This window comes from Somniosus microcephalus, chromosome 3 (genome assembly GCF_052327205.1).
Source record: "Somniosus microcephalus isolate GS21.2 chromosome 3, FLI_Smic_1.0, whole genome shotgun sequence".
NCBI lineage: Eukaryota > Metazoa > Chordata > Chondrichthyes > Squaliformes > Somniosidae > Somniosus > Somniosus microcephalus.
The window spans coordinates 281,412,281-281,432,647 of record NC_140989.1 but is presented as its reverse complement, the minus strand read 5'-3'; the positions used below and the strand labels follow the sequence as shown (position 1 = coordinate 281,432,647).

The 20,367-nt window shown below is 44.0% G+C and overlaps 1 protein-coding gene across 7 annotated transcripts in view; it reads left to right on the top strand.

Annotated features, from left to right (window-relative positions):
• The window catches only part of kifap3a (kinesin-associated protein 3a), a 249,575-nt gene extending 231,619 nt beyond the window's left edge, over nucleotides 1-17,956 (top strand). For 5 of the 7 annotated variants that reach the window (XM_085982637.1, XM_085982636.1, XM_085982639.1 and 2 more), the window contains one exon: nucleotides 17,087-17,956. In XM_085982637.1, coding sequence (XP_085838763.1) covers nucleotides 17,087-17,229 — 143 coding nt within the window. In that variant the 3' untranslated portion in view covers nucleotides 17,230-17,956. The remainder of the gene's footprint in view (nucleotides 1-17,086) is intronic. The other 2 variants (XR_015077662.1, XM_085982638.1) reach the window with 2 other exon arrangements.
• The last annotated feature ends 2,411 nt before the right edge of the window (nucleotides 17,957-20,367 follow it).

Sequence of the window (20,367 nt, the reverse complement as noted above, 5' to 3'; positions counted from 1 at the left end):
GTTGAAGCATAGAGGTTTTCATCTCCGTATCTGACAACAAACACTGTTGCTTAGCAACAGCTTGTAAACAGTCGGCCCGTACCTTGGAAGCGTCTCTGTAGCTTAGCAACAGCTTCAGAGAGACTTTCCAGAGCCCGACTGTTGAAAACAAAGCCACGAGAAGAAAAACAACCTAACAAAACGGCTCCTGATTTCTGCCGGTAGATTGAGGTTTCCGGACATACAACCTCCGGATAAACCAAAGTTTCCTGTAATAGCCATTATCGAGACATGGTTGCAATGTGGCCAAGGTTGGGAACTAAATATTCCAGGATACATAACTTTTGGAGGGATAGGCAAAACGGAAAAGGAGGAGGGGTAGCCCTGATAAAGGATGGGATAAAGACAGTGGAGAGAAAGGCTCTTGGTTCCAAAAATCAAGAAGTAGAATCAGTTTGGGTGGAGCTAAGAAACAGCAAGGGGCAGAAAACATTGGTGGGAGTTGTTTATAGGCCTCCAAACAGTAGTTGTAATGTAGGGCACAGTATAAATCAGGAAATTAAAGGCGCATGCAACAAGGGTAATACAATAATCATGGGGGACTTTAATCTACATATAGACTGGGCAAACCAAATTTGCAGTAATAGTGTGGAGGACAAATAAGAACATAAGAAATAGGAGCAGGAATAGGCCACTTGGCCCCTCAAGCCTGCTCTGCCATTCAATAAGATCATGGTTGATCTTGGGCTCAAAGCCACTTCCCTGCCCGCTCCCCATAAACCTTCACTCCCTTATCTTGCAAAAATCTGTCTATCTCCACCTTAAATGTATTTCATGACCCAGCCTCCACGGCTCTTTGGAGCAGAGAATTCCACAGATTTACGACCCTCTGAGAGAAGAAATTCCTCCTCATCTCAGTTCTAAAAGGGCGACCCTTTATTCTGAAACTATGTCCCCGAGTTCTAGATTTCCCCACAAGGGGAAACATCCTCTCTGCATCTACCTTGTCGAGCCCCCTCAGTGTCTTATATGTTTCAATAAGATCACCTCTCATTCTTCTAAATTCCAATGAGTATAGGTCCAACCTGCTCAACCTTTCTTCATAAGACAATCCCCTCATCTCAGAAATCAACCGTGTGAATCGTCTCTGAACTGCCTCCAATGCAAGTATATCCTTCCTTAAATAAGGAGACCAAAACTGTATGCAGTACTTAAGGTGTAGTCTCACCAATACCCTGTACAGTTGTAGCAGGACTTCCTTGCTTTTATACCCCAACCCCTTTGTAATAAAGGCCAACATTCCATTTGCCTTTTTGATTACTTGCTGTATCTGCATGCTAACTTTTTGTGTTTCATGCACAAGGACCCCCAGGTCCCTCTGAACTGGAGCATTTTGTAATCTCTCTCCATTTAAATAATAATTTGCTTTTTTATTTTTCCTGCCAAAGTGGATAACCTTGCACTTTCCCATATTATACTCCATCTGCCAAATGTTTGTCCACTCACTTAGCCTGTCTATATCCCTTTGCAGATTCTTTTGAGTCCTCTGCACAACTTGCTTTCCCACCCATCTTTGTATCATCTGCAAACTTGGCTACATTACACTCGGTCCCTTCATCCAAGTCATTAATGTAGATTGTAAATAGTTGAGGCCCCAGCACCGATCCCTGTGGCACCCCACTAGTTATCATTTGCCAACCGGAAAATGACCTATTTATCCTGACTCTCTGCTTTCTGTTAGTTAGCCAATTCTCTATCCATGCTAATATATTACCCCCAACTTCGTGAGCTCTTGTGCAGTAACCTTTTATGTGGCACCTTATCGAATGCCTTCTGGAAATCCAAATACACCACATCCACTGGCTCACCCTTATCCACCCTGCTCGTTACATCCTCAAAGAACTCCAGCAAATTTGTTAAACATGATTTCCCTTTCATAAAACCATGCTGACTCTGCTTGACTGCATTATGATTTTCCAAATGCCCTGCTACTGCTTCCTTAATGAAGGACTTAAGCATTTTCCCAACGACAGATGTTAGGCTAACTGGTATATAGTTTCCTGCTTTCTGTCGCCCTCCTTTGTTAAATAGGGGTGTTACATTTGTGGTTTTCCAAGGGAACTTTAGTATATTGCAACCAATGCATCCACTATTTCTGCAGCCACTTTTTTTAAGAATTCATGGAATGTATGTGTGGTAAACCACTGTTATACCTGTCTGTATGTGTATGTGTATTCCACTAGGTACAGGTCTGGACATGCCTCGGCTGACTCCTCCCACTATTCCAGGTATATAAGTGACTACCTCCCAGTCCCTTAGTATTCTGGACGGGTCGACCACACGAGACTAGACCTTCATTCTTTAGTTAATAAAAGCCTGGTTGTTACTCGCTTAACCTCAGTCTTTTGTGTAATTGATGGCGCATCAATTTTATTAACTAAATTTTTTATAATGGAGAAGATCCTCACACCAGCATGCCTGGACCTGGACAGTCGGGAAGCGGACGCTTCCACCAAGTTTGCTCACTGGCTCATGTGCTTCGAGGCATTCCTGACTGCCTCCACTGCGGTCGTAACGGATGCGAACAAACTGTCTGTCCTGATCTTCAAGGTGAACCACCGAGTGTACTCAGTCATCCGGGACGCGACCTCGTACACAGCCGCCCTCCAGCTCCTCAAGACCCAGTACACGCGCCCTGTGAACGAAGTTTACGCCAGGCACCTCCTGGGGAATCACAAGCAACAACCTGGGGAATCGACTGAGGAATACCTCCAAGCACTGTCCGTGCTTGGCCGGGCCTGTGGGTGTAAGGCGGTAACGCCCGCTAAGTACACGGAGGAACTGATCCAGGATGCCTTCGTAGCGGGCCACCGGTCCAACTACACCCGACAGCGACTGCTGGAGCAGAGTGACCTCACCCTCGACAAAGCCTCCGAAATCGCACTAACGCTGGACGCAGCCTACCGGGGCATCGATGCCTACTCCTCTGCACCATGGATGCCGCGGGGAACGACAACCTGGGACACGGTAGGATAGCACCGTGCCACCCCAGCCACAGCCCAACAACGGCCCAACCACCGCAGCAGTGTCCCAAAGCCAGACAGCAGTATCCCAAGGCCAGAAATGCTACTTCTGTGGCCAGGCCAAACACCCCAGAGCGCGCTGCCCGGCGAAGAATGCGACCTGCTTGGGCTGCGGGAAAAAGGGACACTACGCTAGCGTCTGCAAGGCCAAAGCCACCCCGAACGCCAGCAGCACCGCGTGTGGGCCGTGCGAGCCGCCATCTTGGGCCCCCAACAGCGCCGCGTGTGGGCCGTGCGGGCCGCCATCTTGGGCCTCCCCAGCCATGTGCGAACCACCGCAGCAGCAGCCATCTTGGACGACTCCAGCCACATGGGAATCATGGACGCCGCCATCTTGGACACCAGCCGGGACGCAGCAGGCCGCCAACCCCCCCCCCCCCATCTGATACCCGCAGCGACACACCGACCCCTACGCTGGCCTCTGTTACGCTGGACCAAACGAGACCGCACCAACTAGCTCGGTCCAAAATGGACGTTAAGGTAAACGGCCATGCAGTAAACTGCCTTTTTGACTCCAGGAGCACACAGAGCTTCATCCACCCCGACACGGTGCGGCGTTGCTCTCTCCCAGTCCTGCCTGCGCACCAGCGGATTTCTATGGCCGCCGAGTCCCAGTCAGCGGACATTGGCGGCTACTGCGTGGTGACACTAGTAGTAGACGGGACTGTGTTCAATAATTTTAAACTCCTGGTCCTGCCCCAACTTTGCGCTGCCGTTCTACTGGGGTTGGATTTCCAGTGCCACCTCAAAAGCGTTACGATGGCGTACGGTGGCCCCCTTCCCCCACTCTCAGTCCGCAGCCAGCAGCCTCCAAATTGCCCGCCGCGCACCAGATGCAACCTCTCCATACTCAGTCCCACCCCCCCCCCCCCCCCCACTGTTTGCTAACCTCACCCCCGACTGTAAGCCCATCGCCACAAAGAGCAGGCGATACAGTGCCGGGGACAGGGTTTTCATCAAAACCGAAGTGGAGCGGCTCCTGAAGGAGGGGATTATTGAGGGCAGCTCCAGCCCCTGGCGAGCCCAGGTTGTGGTCGTTAAGACCGGCGAGAAACAACGCCTGGTCATCGACTACAGCCAAACAATAAACCGCTACACCCTGCTGGACGCCTACCCACTCCCCCGCATAATTGACATGGTCAACCAGATCGCGCAGTACCGCGTCTTTTCGACCATTGACCTGAAATCAGCGTACCACCAGCTCCCCATCCGCCCCGAAGACCGCCAGTATACTGCTTTTGAGGCAAACGGCCGCCTCTATCACTTCCTTAGGGTTCCCTTTGGCGTTACCAACGGGGTCTCCGTCTTCCAAAGGGAGATGGACCGGATGGTCGATCAAAACGTGCTGCAGGCCACTTTCCCTTACCTAGACAATGTGACCATCTGCGGCCATGACTTGCAGGACCATGACGCAAACCTCGAGAAATTCGTCCACACCGCCCAACTCCTGAACCTGACGTATAACAAGGAGAAGTGCATATTCCGCACAGACCGCCTCGCCATCCTTGGCTGTGTTGTGGAACACTGGGTCATCGGTCCCGACCCGGACCGGATGCATCCCCTTATGGAACCCCCACTGCCTAAAAGCTCTGAAGAGGTGCCTAGGGTTTTTTTCCTACTACGCCCAGTGGGTCCCCTACTATGCAGACAAAGCCCGTCCGCTGATCAAATCCACCTCTTTTCCCCTGATGGCAGAGGCCCGCTCGGCCTTCCACCGTATCAAGGAGGACATTGCCAAAGCCACCATGCACGCAGTGGACGAATCCATCCCCTTCCAGGTGGAAAGCAATGCGTCCGACTTCGCTCTGGCCGCCACCCTTAATCAGGCGGGGAGACCTGTGGCATTCTTCTCACGAACCCTCCAGGGCCCAGAGACCAGACACTCCGCAGTCGAGAAGGAGGCCCAGGCTATTGTGGAGGCTGTGCGTCATTGGAGGCACTACCTGGCCGGAAAATGATTTACCCTGCTCACTGACCAGCGTTCAGTTGCTTTTATGTTCAACAACAAGCAGAGGGGCAAAATCAAAAATGACAAGATCTTGAGGTGGAGAATCGAACTTTCCACCTACAATTACGAGATCTTGTACCGGCCTGGGAAGCTCAATGAACCCCAGATGCCCTATCGCGTGGCACCTGCGCCAGCGCGCAGATCGATAGGCTGAGGGCCCTCCACAATGACCTCTGCCACCCGGGGGTCACCAGGTTCTTCCACTTCATCAAGGCCCGCAACCTGCCTTACTCCATTGAGGAGGTCAGGACCATGACCAAGAACTGCCAAGTCTGCGCTGAGTGCAAACCGCACTTTTATAGACCAGACAGAGCCCACCTGATAAAAGCCACTCGCCCTTTCGAACGCCTGAGCGTCGATTATAAAGGGCCTCTCCCCTCCTCCGACCGCAATGTGTACTTTCTCAACATCATTGACGAGTACTCCCGTTTCCCGTTCGCTATCACCTGCCCGGACATGACCAGTGCCACGGTCATTAAATGTCTGAACAGCCTCTTCACCCTGTTCGGTTTCCCCAGCTATATCCATAGCGACCGGGGCTCATCGTTTATGAGCGACGAACTCCGCCAGTACCTGCTCGCTAGGGGTATAGCCACAAGCAGGACCACCAGTTACAACCCCCGGGGGAACGGACAGGTGGAAAGAGAGAATGCAACAGTTTGGAAGGCCGCCCTACTAGCCTTAAAGTCTAGGGGCCTTCCGACCTCCCGCTGGCAGGAGGTGCTCCCCCGATGCGCTCCACTCGATTTGGTCACTGCTCTGCACTGCCACCAATGCCACCCCTCACGAGAAAATGTTTGTCTTCCCAAGGAAGTCCACATCGGGGACAGCGTTACCGCCGTGGCTGACGTCCCCAGGGCCGGTACTACTGAGAAGACACGTGAGGACCAATAAAACGGACCCCCTGGTCGAGAGGGTCGACCTCCTCCACGCCAACCCCCAGTACGCTTACATTGCGTACCCGGACGGGCGGGAGGACACAGTCTCCATACGAGACCTCGCACCCTCGGGGACCGCTGTAACCCACTACTCATTACCAATCCCCCCCCCCCCCACGACACCCTCGGGGACCGCTGTAACCCACTACCCATTACCAACCCCCCCCCCCCCCCCACGACACCCTCGGGGACCGCTGTAACCCACTACCCATTACCACCACCCCCCCCCCCCCCCAAAGACCCGATATCCAACCCCAGCAGCCGGCTCGCCTTGGACCGTCACCCACGAGGACTACACTCCAGTGCCCCAGCCTACACGGGACGCGACGCCGGAAGCTCCACCACCCCTGCCGTCGCCACGTCGATCACAGCGGCAGACAAGACCTCTGGAGAGACTCCAATACGCGAACTTTTAAATACACTTCACCCCACCGGACTCATTTTTAAACAAGGGGTGAATGTGGTAAACCACTGTTATACCTGTCTGTATGTGTATTCCACTAGGTACAGGTCTGGACATGTCTCGGCTGACTCCTCCCACTATTCCAGGTATATAAGTGACTACCTCCCAGTCCCTTAGTATTCTGGACTGGTCGACCACTCGAGACTAGACCTTCATTCTTTAGTTAATAAAAGCCTGGTTGTTACTCGCTTAACCTCAGTCTTTTGTGTAATTGATGGCGCATCAGTATGCAAGATAGTTTTCTAGATCAGTATGTTGAGGAACCAACTAGGGAACAGGCTATTTTAGATCTAGTATTGTGCAACAAGAAAAGGTTAATTAATAACCTTGTGATGAAGGGGCCTTTAGGGAAGAGTGACCATAATATGATAGAATTTTATAATAAGTTTGAAAGTGATTTAGTTAAATCTGAAACTAGGGACTTAAATCTAAACAAAGCAAACTATGTAGGTATGAGTGGCGAGTTGGCTAAGGTAGATTGGGAAACTACATTAAAAGGTATGATGGCGGAGAAGCAATGGCTAACATTTAAATAATACATTCCTTTAAGGCACAAAAACCCCACAGGAAAAGTGGTCCAACCGCGGCTAACAAAAGAAGTTAAAGATAGTATTAGATCAAAGGAAGAGGCTTATAATGTTGTCAAAAAGAGTAGTAAGCCTGAGGATTTTAGAATTCAGCAAAGGAGGACCAAGAAATTGATAAAGAAAGGGAAAATAGAATGAGAGTAAACTAGCGAGACACATAAAAACAGACTGTAAAAGCTTCTATAGGTATGTAAAAAGGAAAAGATTAGCGAAAGTAAATGTGGATCCCTTACAGGCTGAGACAGGAGAAATAGGAAATAGCAGAGAAATTAAACAAATACTTTGTGTGTGCCTTCATGGAAGAAGATGCAAAAAACTTCCCGGAAATAGTGGAGAACCAAGGGTCTAGCGAGAATGAGGAACTGAAAAAAATTAGTATTAGTAAAAAAAAAGTACTGGAGAAGTTAATGGGACTGAAAGCTGATAAATCCCCTGGACCTGATGGCCCACATCCTAGGGTTTTGAAAGAGGTGGCTATAGAGATAGCGGATGCATTGGTTGTCATTTTCCAAAATTCCATAGATTCTAGAATGGTTCCCGCGAATTGGAAGGTAGCAAATGTAAGCTCACTATTTAAGAAAGGAGGGAGAGAGAAAACGGGGAACTACAGACCAGGTAGCCTGACATCATTAGTAGGGAAAATGCTAGAATCTATTATTAAGGACATGGTAACAGGGCACTTAGAAAATAATAATAGGATACACTGATTTATGAAAGGGAAATCATGTTTGACAAATCTGTTAGAGTTTTTTGAGGTTGTAACTAGCAGAATAGATAAGGGGGAACCAGTCGATGTGGTGTATTTGGATTTTCAGAAGGCATTCGATAAGGTGCCACACAAGAGGTTATTAAACAAAATTAGGGCTCATGGGATTGGGAGTGATATACTAGCATGGATTGAGGATCTGTCAACGGACAGAAAACAGAGTAGGAATAAACGGGACATTTTCGGGTTGGTAGGCTGTAACTAGTGGGGTACCGCAAGGATCAGTGCTTGGGCCTCAGCTATTTATAATCTATCAATGATTTGGATGAAGGGACCAAATGTAATATATCCAAGTTTGCTGATGATCCAAAGCTGGGTGGGAATGTAAGTTGTGAGGAGGATGCAAGGAGGCTTCAAGGGGATATAGACAGGCTAAGTGAGTGGGCAAGAACATGGCAAATGGAATATAATGTGGAGAAATGTGAAGTTATCCACTTTGGTAGGAAAAATAGAAAAGCAGAGTATTTTTTAAATGGTGAGAGATTGGGAAATGTTGGTGTTCAGAGAGACCTGGGTGTCCTTGTACATGAATCCCTGAAAGTTAACATGTAGGTACAGCAAGCAATTAGGAAAGCAAATGGTATGTTGGCCTTTATTGCAAGAGGATTTGAGTACAGGAGCAAGGATGTCTTACTGCAGTTATACAGGGCTTTGGTGAGACCACATCTGGAGTAGTGTGTGCAGTTTTGGTCTCCTTACCTAAGAGAGGATATACTTGCCATAGAGGGAGTGCAGCGAAGGTTCACCAGACTGATTCCTGGAATGGCAGGACTGTCGTATGAGGAGAGATTGGGTCGACTAGGCCTGTATTCACGAGTTTAGAAGAATGAGAGGGGATCTCATTGAAACGTATAAAATTCTGACCGGGCTAGACAGACTGGATGCAGGGAGGATGTTTCCCCTGGCTGGGGGGTCTAGAACGAGGAGTCACAGTCTCAGGATATGGGGTAGGACATTCAGGACTGAGATGAGGAGAAATTTCTTCACTCAGGGTGGTGAACCTGTGGAATTCTCTACCACAGAAGGCTGTGGATGCCAAGTCACTGAATATATTTAATAAGGAGATTGATAGATTTCTAGACACAAAAGGCATCAAGGGGTATGGGGAGAGAGCGGGAATATGGTATTGAGATAGAGGATCAGCCACGATCATATTGAATGGCAGAGCAGGCTCGAAGGGCTGAATGGCCTACTCCTGCTCCTATTTTTCTATGTTTTACTATGTTAAAGGTGCTATATAAATACAAGTTGTTGTTGTACTGCAATTACATAGGGCCCTGGTGTGACCACACCTGGAATATTGTGTATAATTTTGGTCTCCTTACCTAAGGAAGGCTATACTTGCCATAGAAGGGAGTGCAACGAAGGTTCACCAGACTGATTCCTGGGATGGAGGGGGGGATTGTCCTATGAGGAGAAATTGAGTAGACTAGGCCTATATTCTCTGGAGTTTAGAAGAATGAGAGGTGATCTCATTGAAACATACAAAATTCTAGGGCTTGACAGGGTAGATGCAGGGAGGATGTTTCCCCTGGCTGAGGAATCTAGAATCAGGGATCGCAGTCTCAGAATAAGGGGTTGGCCATTTAGGACTGAGATGAGAAATTTCTTCACTCAGAGGGTGATGAATCTTTGGAATTCTCTACCCCAGAGGGTTGTGGAGGCTCAGTCGTTGAGTATGTTCAAGACGGCGATCGATAGGTTTTTGGATAGTAAAGGAATCAAGGGATATGGGGATAGTGCAGGAAAGAGGATCAGCCACGATCTTATTGAATGGCGGTGCAGGCTCGAGGAGCAAAATAGCCTACTCCTGCACCTATTTCTTATGTTCTAATGTACTCCATCAGTTCCGTTAACTGTGCCTGTGATATAATTAAAGTCTCAATTTAGGGTACCTGGTTTTATCATTTTTGGTGAGGCGTGGAGTTTTTTTTTCAAGTTTCATTTGTCAGATGCTAACGAAGACCTTTATCTTTGTTTCATACTTCATAATCTCAAGTGATGTATTGATTTTATTTTACCAACCACATTTTGTCAGAATTCTGTATTGGTCATCATCTCTATTAAATGGTACAAGCAAGTGATATTTAGTTTCCCACTCATTGTGACACAAAAGGCATCAAGGAGTATGGAGAGAGAGCAGGATTATGGTATTGAGATAGAGAATCAGCCATGATCATATTGAATGGCGGAGCAGGCTTGAAGGGCCGAATGGCCTACTCCTACTTCTATTTTTCTGTTAATGAAATCCAAAAACCAAGCTGTTTGTTACGTTTCACACGCACGTTTTTTAGAGCTCTGTAGACTTCTACCAATTTAGCGTTATAACACTAATTATGTATTCTTTTGTATACGTCAACGTTATGAATTACTGGCACAACTCGTGTACAACAAGCACCATCAAGTGGTAATTAAGTGAACTGCAGTAATATATATTCCTCTCTTCGCCGCACTTTCTCCAACATTCTCATATTTCATGGCCAGAGCTGGATTCAAAATTCAAGTCTGACCAGAGCAGTATTAAGTTTGATCATTACCTCCTCTGCCTTGTATTCTACTATTTTGGCTATGTACTCCAGCATCCTTTTGGCTCTGATTGCTGCTACGCATTGGTTTGACATGTTCAGCATCAAGTCTGCTAAGATCTCTTTCAGCTTCATTCTTAGCTATTTTAACAACATCCATGGAGCATGTCTGTCCCTCATCTGCCATTATTGTGACTATTTACATATTTTGTCTGACACATTTATATAAATTAGGAACAGTAGTGATCCCAGCGTCGAGCCCTGAGGCACCCCAATGCTGATGATCGATTCCATTATTTTACATGGAATGAAATGGAAGTAAGACTAATGGGTCTGCAGTTGGCTGTGTCTGTTTTGTCATCTTCTTTGAATACGAGCACCACATTTGCCTGTTTTCAATCTACTTGTACCTCCCCCATGCTCATCGACTCCCTCGTAATGATCATCAGTGCCTCACCGATCTTCTCCACTCTCGGGGATATACACTTTTAAACCTGGGATGTTACAGCCATTGTATTAATTCAACTCCTTTAACAGTCAGGCTCAGCTCTTTCATTTCATCCGGAGACATCATCACTCATCAGTGCTCACTTTTTTAAATAAAGTCTATCAAAACAAAGCAAGGAGATTTTATAATTCAATTTTTTAGAAGATACTTTAAGTAAAAATAAAATTAGTAAATAAGAATCAAATGAGTAGTGTTAATGTTGCTAAAATTGTGTTTCACGGAGGTGAACAGAAAAGAACCACAGGCTAAATATTGTCAAACAAATTTTCCTTGGCTGAATAAATTCCAATTTAGCTCATTTTGAATTTTTCCCTGGAATTACTCTGAAAGATGAGTGAGGTGAGTTTCCAGCTGGAGGTTCCAAGTTTGAATTACAGCCTGCCTTAATATTTGATCCCTCAGCTTTCCTTAATGGCTGAATTGTGCCAGATCTTGGTTAGTCCAGTAGATAGAGCACTGGGAGAAAAATTCAACTCGCGCTAGAAACCAGGGTGAAATGGGTGGTGCAATCCTAACGTGTGCCCGAAGACATCGACCTGAGGCCAAATTGATATTGTGCCACTTCTGTATTAAACCAGTAAGCTGCGGACACCAATCAGGCATCCCGATGCAGGGCCTGATCAATTCTGTCCCGGCTCCAACACCAAGCCGGCTCACAAGTAGGTCCAGGGGTTGGGAGCCTGGGCTAGCAGTGGCGCGCTGTATTTTTGTGGAGCCAGAAGGAGCATTGCTGCTCCTGGTTCCACAAAAGTGAAACTATTAAAGTTTCAAGTTTAACTATTGCCTAGGCCACTCAAGACGCAGAACGACTGGATGGTGAAAACTCATTTTCTGACCAATTTTAATCGGGATCCTACGACTGGCATTAGAACCCCGATTTGCATATGCAGGTTGACTACCCCTGCACACCTAGAAGTTGCTGGCTGCCAATTTTGTAACTGGCACATTTCTGGGGGCGATCGGGCGCAGAAGTTTGCAATCCGGAAAGTTGATTTAACGCCCAAAAAATGACCGCAACAATGTTGAATTTTTCCACCACCGTATCTTAAGGAACAACTAAAATTGCTTAACCAGCCCACTTTTGGGGAAATGCTGAAGAATTATGAAATAAATGCTTGAAACTGATATTTGTTAGTTGCATATAAAGACCCACATCGTTAAGCAGGGAATCAAGTGTAAAGTTTTTGACTGAGAGGGTAATCTATCTGAAAAATGCATTCTAAGTAGGAGCACTGCATTAAGAAAAGAAAATGACCTTGTATTAGCATAGTTCTACCTTGCTAATTGAACATGACTTTAAATTGTAAATGGCTTGCTGATATTAGGCAATTTTAAGATCTCATTCTTTATGGTTAAATATATCTTGAATCTTCTCAGTTACCTTAGGTCAGTCTCAAATATTTAATCCCTTCAATAAGACTGAAATAAACAAACATGGCAGAGTTTGAATGATAGTTTCAATAACTAGCCATGGGGCAGAATCAAATCATTATCAGAATACTACTTCCAATCACTACAGTGAAAGGACATGTCATAGGAAACAGATTGGAGCCAAAGGGTTTATGTAATTGGTTGCAGAACATATGCATTGTTGATTGCCTAGTTGATTGTGCAGCCAGTTCTGAAGACTATTTGGCTCCAGCCCTGCTGCCATTTTCCTGCCATATATATAGTTTAAAATTGTAAAGTGGAATTATTATCATTTGAAAGTCAAACCTAGACAATTGGCTGCCTAGTTGAAGTTCAAAGCTAATGGAATAGAAATAACCATTGTTTATAGCAATGAATGACCTTGTGGCAGCAAGGAATACGTGGGGTATTTGAACATCAAACCTCTTTTTAAGAAGATACAGTTGCAAGAAAGAGTCTAATTAATGCAACAAACAGGTTTATGCTAAAGGGCCATGAAAAAGGAATAGAGTGAAACTAGTTATGCAGTAATTCCAGTTAACTGTTTTAAACAGTTCTGCTGTCTGCCCAGAGGCGCTAACAAGCAGAAGGTACAACCAAACAAAAAGGTTAGCCGCCCTCTCTACAGGTCATGCCAAGAACTATAGCAGCCCTTTTGTGATCTCAGCTGGAGCTTCAGGGCAGCATTTCACCATGGGGTCCATTATCTTTGTCCCAAGTTATGAACTGTGACGATTTTCAACAACAACAACTTGTATTTATATAGCACTTTTAACATAGTAAAATGTCCCAAGGCGCTTCACAGGAGTATTAAAAGACAAGAAATTTGACAGCGAGCCACATAAGGAGAAATATGGGCAGGTGACCAAAAGCTTGGTCAAAGAGGTAGGTTTTAAGGAGTGTCTTAAAGGAGGAAAGAGAGGTAGTGAGGTGGCGAGGTTTAGGCAGGGAATTCCAGAGCTTAGGGCCTAGGCAACAGAAGGCACGGCCACCAATGGTTGAGCGATTTATAATAGGGATGCTCAAGGGGGCAGAATTAGAGGAGTGCAGGTATCTCGGGGGTTGTGGGGCTGAAGGAGATTACAGAAATAGGGAGGGGCGAGGCCATGGAGGGATTTGTAAACAAGGTTGAGAATTTTGATATCGAGGCGTTGCTTAACCGGGAGCCAATGTAGGTCAGCGAGCATAAGGGTGATGGGTGAACACGACTTGGTGCGAGTTAGGACATGGGCAACCGAGTTTTGGATGACCTCAAGTTTATGGAGGGTAGATCGTGGGAGGCCAGCCAGGAGTGCATTGGCATAGTCAAGTCTAGCGGTAACAAAGGCATAGATGTGGGTTTCAGAAGCGGATGAGCTGAGGCAAGGGCGGACAATGGGCGGTGGAAATAGGCGGTCTTAGTTATGCTGCGGATATGTGGTTGGAAGCTCATTTCAGGGTCAAATATGACAGCAAGGTTGCGAACAGTGGTTCAGCCTCAGACAGATGTTAGGGAGAGGGATGGAGTCAGTGGCTAGGGAACGGAGTTTGTGGTGGGGACCGAAAACAATGGCTTCGGTCTTCCCAATATTTAATTGAAGAAAATTTCTGCCCATCTAGAACTGGATGTCGGACAAGCAGTCTGACAATTTAGAGACCGTGGTAGGGTTTTGAGAAGAGGTAGAGCTGGGTGTCGTCAGCGTACATGTGGAAACTGACGCTGTGTTTTCAGATGATGTCGCCATGGGGCAACATGTAGGTGAGAATTTCAGTTCTGCACCAATATAGTTGACTCTTAACTGCCCTCTGAAGTGGCTAAGCAACCCACTCTGTTCTTTCAAACACTAGAAAGGAAAACAATAATAAATCTACCCTAAGTACTCTAAGCCAGTGATGTCCAAGATGCTCCTACTGGTTATGCTTTTTTGTGCTTATGCACAAAGCCAATGTCAGCTCTTTCAAGCTGTATAAAGTCCCCAGGGTTGGAAGACTGGAATGGCTGTTTCCTGATGGTGGATTTTGCCCAAACAGGTACAGCCTTTACCAGTCCTCCAGGTCCTGCAGTTTTAAAGAGGTAAAGCATTCTCTCCCAATCCCAGTGCTGCTTTAGTATTTATAGAAGTGCATAGCACCATTCATAGGAAGGGAGTAGGCCATTCAGCCCCTCGAGTCTATTCCACGATTCAATTAGATAATGACAGATCTGTAACTGAACTCCATTTACTTGCCTTCATTCCATATCCCTTAGAGTTTTGTTAGGTAAAGATACTATCAATCTCGTTTTTTAAATTTTCAATTAACCTAGCCTCAATAGTAACATAAGAGTGCAGGATTCAATAGAGTCAAAATGATTAGTCATCTGTGAAATACCTGCAAGTTCCTTAATCTGTGCAACAGAAGCAGTTTTCACAATGGCAAATTCTGCACAAAAACTACTTTCAGTTAAGGTCAGTGAAGTCATGGCAAGCTGATGATCTCTAGTGGGGAAAGCAGCAAATCTGTTCATGGCAATGTGTTCATGAGAATTTCAGCTTTAATTTTTTCTTTTTTTTTTGCACTAGCCAAAGTGAATTTACACACTCTGGTTTAACAGCAAAAAATGACAAAACAATGCAATGCGAGAGAAGCACCAGAAATAGGGAGAAAGAAGTGAAAAGATGAATTTTTATGTTTGGGAGATTTTTTTGCATCAGGGGGTCTCACTTTTTAAGCATGGGCCTTACATTTTTTATATATTGTGTAATCATATGTGTCCCAGTCACAGATTTTGATGTGTATCTGGCCCCTAACTTCAAAAAGTTTGACATCCCTGTTCTAAGCTATAATATGCTGCTGTGTTGTGGATGGATCCATTTTGTAACTTTTTTTCTCTTCCCTGAGACCACATTTTCTAGTAAAATGATCCCTGATGGGACACTATCTAACCAAACCATTGTTTCCACTAATAGATCAAAGTAGAGAATTTTCCACTCAATTATTCTGAATAATGTATCTCACCTGGCTTTTATTACTGGTGCAGCAGCTTTTAGAGGAGTAATGTCCCCATCAGCATAGAGGCGGAAAATCTAATGTTACAATTTGGATTTCTCCATACAATAATATTTGGCACAGGATTTTTTTGAGTCAAGTATTGAATTCAGTGTACAGGATAATTATTTTTACATAATTGCTTTTAACCTTTTATGGAATATTTCAGTAAAACTATAAGGTCCTTAAGTAAGAGCGTGGAACACTAGAACACAAACCTAACATGTTTGCAATTAAAATAGCAAAGAAAGGAAGATCAGATTAACGTCAATTGTTTTTAGACTAGTATCGCACAGTGTAATTTGAGTGCCATGTACTTTGTTTACTCAGATTGTACTTTGCTATATTCTCAAAATTCATAATTTATAATTAAAAATTAACTGCATTTTTGTAAATGTTATATGATAGGAAATTAAATGAAACTGAATGAAAATATGGTACTCAGTATTTTGGATGCACGTGAACATGAGAAATGACTGGCCTGGGGAAAGGCTCTCGAGTTGGAAGTAGCTCAAAGTGGTTGCTTGCCCCTCTACACCTTGCTTTACCAATGTAACATTTATAGTTTTTACACATGCACATCCTCACTTTAAAATTTCCAGCAATGGTCTTTTTATTTAACTATGGATTTGTCTGAAATAAACTGAGATTGCCCAAATTTAGTTCATTTATGGCCTTTTTTTAATGAGCCATCCGAGAAGGAGACATTAATGAAGCTGTGCTGGATTGGAGCACAGGTCCCAGAGAAGAATACTGTTGTAAAACTGGGAAGTTGCATGCAATTAGTGATTAACAGCATGAGAAGTATGCACAAATCAAGTGAGCAGGATTATATATATTAAAGATTTTATTTAAATACAGGACTTGAAAAGGGGGACCTTTTTACTGTAAACTTTATACCTTGATATGTGGTGTATCTTCTGGAATGAGGCTAATTAACAAGGTACATCATATTTCCTGTAATTGTAATTTGTTCACTGTCTTTAACTGACTAATCTGCAAACGTTTACTGGATGCTTTAAGCACAAAAGTATTTTTAAGAGAAAAAGGCTTTAATTGTTTAAGATCATCAATCCTCCAGAGCTTAGCAATAAGCTTGGTTCACTGATCATGAAACTGTTTATAGGGCCTGTGTAAACATAGATGTCTACATACCCAGTAATTTGAGTGGTAGACTTGGTGTCTGGCACTTGGTTCATCTGCCCACTGCCAGCTTGGCGCAGTTATTAGCATTCTCGCCTGAGTCAGAAAGCTCAAAAATTCAAGTCTCCACCCAGGACTTGAACTCAATCTAGGTATACCAGTGTATTTTCTGAAGAGTGGTGCATTGTCATAGGTGCTGTCCTTTGGATGAGATACTAAACTTAGGTCGCATCTTCCTGTTTCAGTGGTTCAAATTAAATGACAATATTCAAAGAAGAGTAGGGAGTTCTTCTGACATCTTGGTCAATATTTCTTCTTTATTCAACACCATTAAAAACAGATGAAATGGCCGTTCATCTCATTGTTTTGTACAATCTTGCTGTGTGCAAAATTTCATTTAATCAAATAGTCACTTTGTTTCAAAGAAATTCATTATACATGAAGTGATGACATTTCAAAAATATCACCGGCTGCAAATACAGTTTGTCTTTGTGCATGCTTTATCAAATCTGAATTATTTTCCCAGCTAAATTAAAAATGAAAATTTTGTATCAGTTGCTTGAAAAGTACCTGAAAAATCTAGTGCTGAACCTGCACTGCTCTGCAGATACATACTTTTACACCCTATCTTTTGACTTACTAATTTTGTTAACTTCTTTCCTGATTTCAGTATGGCAATTGACGGGTTTGGTCAGCCAGTTAGCTTTCCTGGGCGCCCAGTCACGGCCTATGGTTACCGTCCAGATGATCCTTACCTCTATCCATTTGGAAGCAGATAAGCTCAGCAAGAAATATTTATTACTGCTTTTGTAACACTCCTTGTACATAATTGAATCTGTAATGTATTGTGGATCCTTGTCAGTATTGCATGGTGTCGTAGCTAACTTGTGATCTATACTGGGTCAGGCTGTTTTATTTTGTATATTTACGTAACAAACCAATGTCCTGGCATAATGAAAAATATTAGCTGTATCTTATTCTAATGTATAATATGTTTCTGTTTTTCTGCTTTTGGATAGCTGGACGAGTCTGAAGTGTAGAACTGGAGTAGAGGCTCTGATTTATAAACAGTAATCTTAAATAAGTGAACACTAATAGCTAATAAGACAACTATTTAAGTTATAGTATCTCCTTTTGTTGATCTAATAAAATGCTTCCTATCAGCAATTGTTACATTAGCAATTTTACCTTTAAAGCTATTTACTGTAATGAATACAGTATTCCAGGCTGTTTATTCTATTATTCATAGAATTGGTTACACAAAATATAGAGCCACATTCTTAGCTCTAAATAACTTGAATTGTGTCTAATTGCAGGTTATTGTGTCTAATTGCAGGTTGTTGCACTTCTTTTGTTCTGTTTGTTCCACGTGCTTTAAGCTTGTTTCTATTTAAATTGCCATTACTGTGAGCAAATTTTAAATGTGAATTTTAAATAGATTTGACACAGGTTCCACATTACTACATGCATTGTATTTGTTTTGCATTATATGAACCTATTAAATTAATAAATGAGAACTCAATAAACAAAACCAAAATAATGTTTATTTCTGTTACTCTCCTATTACAGTTGTATATTTATATTTTAAACAAGTACTTCATCCTGTGTCTGGTTTCTGAGTGGAGGATTTGCTGGACCACATCATTTAGAGATTAGATAAAAGCAGAAGCAGCATTAAAACACTCTATACAGGAGAAGTCAATAAATTGATAATTACAGACAGATAAAAAAGTACCCTTTTATCTAGTTGAATATAAAGGCTTCTAACGGGCAGTCCTTGGTGACAAGCTATGTAAGATGCTTGTGTTTTTGTCTCTTCCAGGAGATTACTGGCTGCTGGTGGATGGGGATCACTATGCTTAGTTGCACCATGACTCTACAGAACAGGCTCGAAGGACCAGTTGGTCTTTTCCCTGTCATTTTCATATGTACGCAAAACAATCTTTTCCTTCCCCTCCCAAAGGATGTTGGTGTGTTAACTTTCTGTGCTACGGAATTGTAGGAAATAGTTCTGCCTGAACAGTCCCCCACAGAATGTACCTTTGGAGAAGGTGTTGAATGGAAGATAGATGCTTCTCTTTGTGGAAGAGAAACCTCGAGACAAATTTGTCCCAGGCTACTCATGCACATCTCTGCAATCTCTTTATTGAGTATTGACCCTCCTTTAGTCTTGATCTACAACAGCTGCTAGGTTCTAAACACACCACTTTTAAAAGTTACACAGTGAAAGGAGTAGTGTTGGGGTGGGAATGAATTATGTTAGGCCTGCTTTACTTTGTAATTATCCTCAAGATAAATGTCTTGTCACACCACTTGTACTTCCTTCGAATGATAGTGAGTCTAAAAGTTGCCAGTTCAAACTCTTTCCTATTTCTAATATAGCAAATGGCCACGGTTTTACAGTTACTTCTGCCGAAGGAAAAAGATAATCCAGGCCTTTCCAATTTTAACTAATACAAATGGAATGCCCAACTTAAATACATGTGCAAGAAACCTGAACTGTATCGCACAAGTTTTGCCTGTAAATTGAGGCCAGTACATATACAACTATATCACCCTATCAGATCTTCACTCACGTATATTGTGTACACAAAATCTATCGGGAGATTTGTAACTGTTTTAAGATTCTTTGGGAATATCCCAAATGTGTTTGGCGGAAGCAGATCTCAAATGGGATGTTGGAGAAAACAAAACCTGACCCAGAACTGTGGAAGCCAGGGAGATGTGAACTCCACCGTCTGTATATGTGAATAGGTGAGTTCAACGGGGCATGAGTTTAGAAGAAGGAGCTTGAGAAGTCAACCAGCTGCAGTGGAAGAGCCAAGTCCACTGAGCAAGCTGCCCCCACAGAAGAAAACAACTGAGACATGGGAAAAGCACAAATCTGTGAGAACAAAGCACCCTCAACCTCAATGCCTCTGCTGTGATGTATAAACTTATACTAAAGAATTTGAAAGGCGGTCTGCAAGAGTGGCTCCTAAACTTGTTAGGTAGGAAAGCCAAGGAAGACCTGAAAAAGGCAACAAGTTTCAGGAAAAAATTACTAACTTAAGGACTGGAAGTATAGTGACATGATAAAATGAGGCAGAGAGTACCCCATGCCTGCAATAACTGCAGATACATGGAAACCTAATTTAAACCAAGGATTATAGTTTGAAACTTAGTCTTGTTGCATAGAGATCAGAATAATTTGAAATTTATTCACCAAGCCCTGGAAAAGAGCAGTATTGTACCAACAGTAATATACTCACGTTGGGCATAACAACCAGCATAGACCTGGAGGGCCGAACGACGTGTTTCTGTGCTGTAAAATTCTATGTAATGAAAACATGATCAAAGAAATTAAGTAATGAAGGGGAACGGAATGGAAGGCAGCAGTCTTATTTAGGAGGAGGAAGAGGTGAGAAGCCAGGAGCAGCACTTGGAGAGAAGGGAGAAAAAGGACAACTTAGGGTGGTACAATCTGGAGGAAGCACTTGTGAGGGGAAGGAAACTGGGAGCAGAACGTTTGGGGGGCAGGAAGGATGGGAGTGCTGCTTTTGAGAAGCTTGTTAGAGATGGTCTGTTGAAATCCAAATGTTTTTATAAGAACATAAGAAATAGGAGCAGGAGTAGGCCAATCGGCCCCTCGAGCCTACTCCACCATTCAATAAGATCATGGCTGATCTGATCCTAACCTCAAATCTTCTATCACTCTGCATGCACCCGAACCCATGTGATCTCCCGGGAGAGGCAAAAAACCAGATAAAGACCCAATGGCCAATTTGGGAGAAAAAAATCTGGGAAATTCCTCTCCGACCCATCTAGGCGATCGAAATTCTTCCAGGAGATCACTCTGTCCCTATATTTTCTACAGTACTTACCTTCTGTAAAGGCGATCTCCACCCCAGCCAGGAACAGGAATAAAACCATCTCCTGAAATCTAACAGAATTAGAACACAGTAGGAGCAG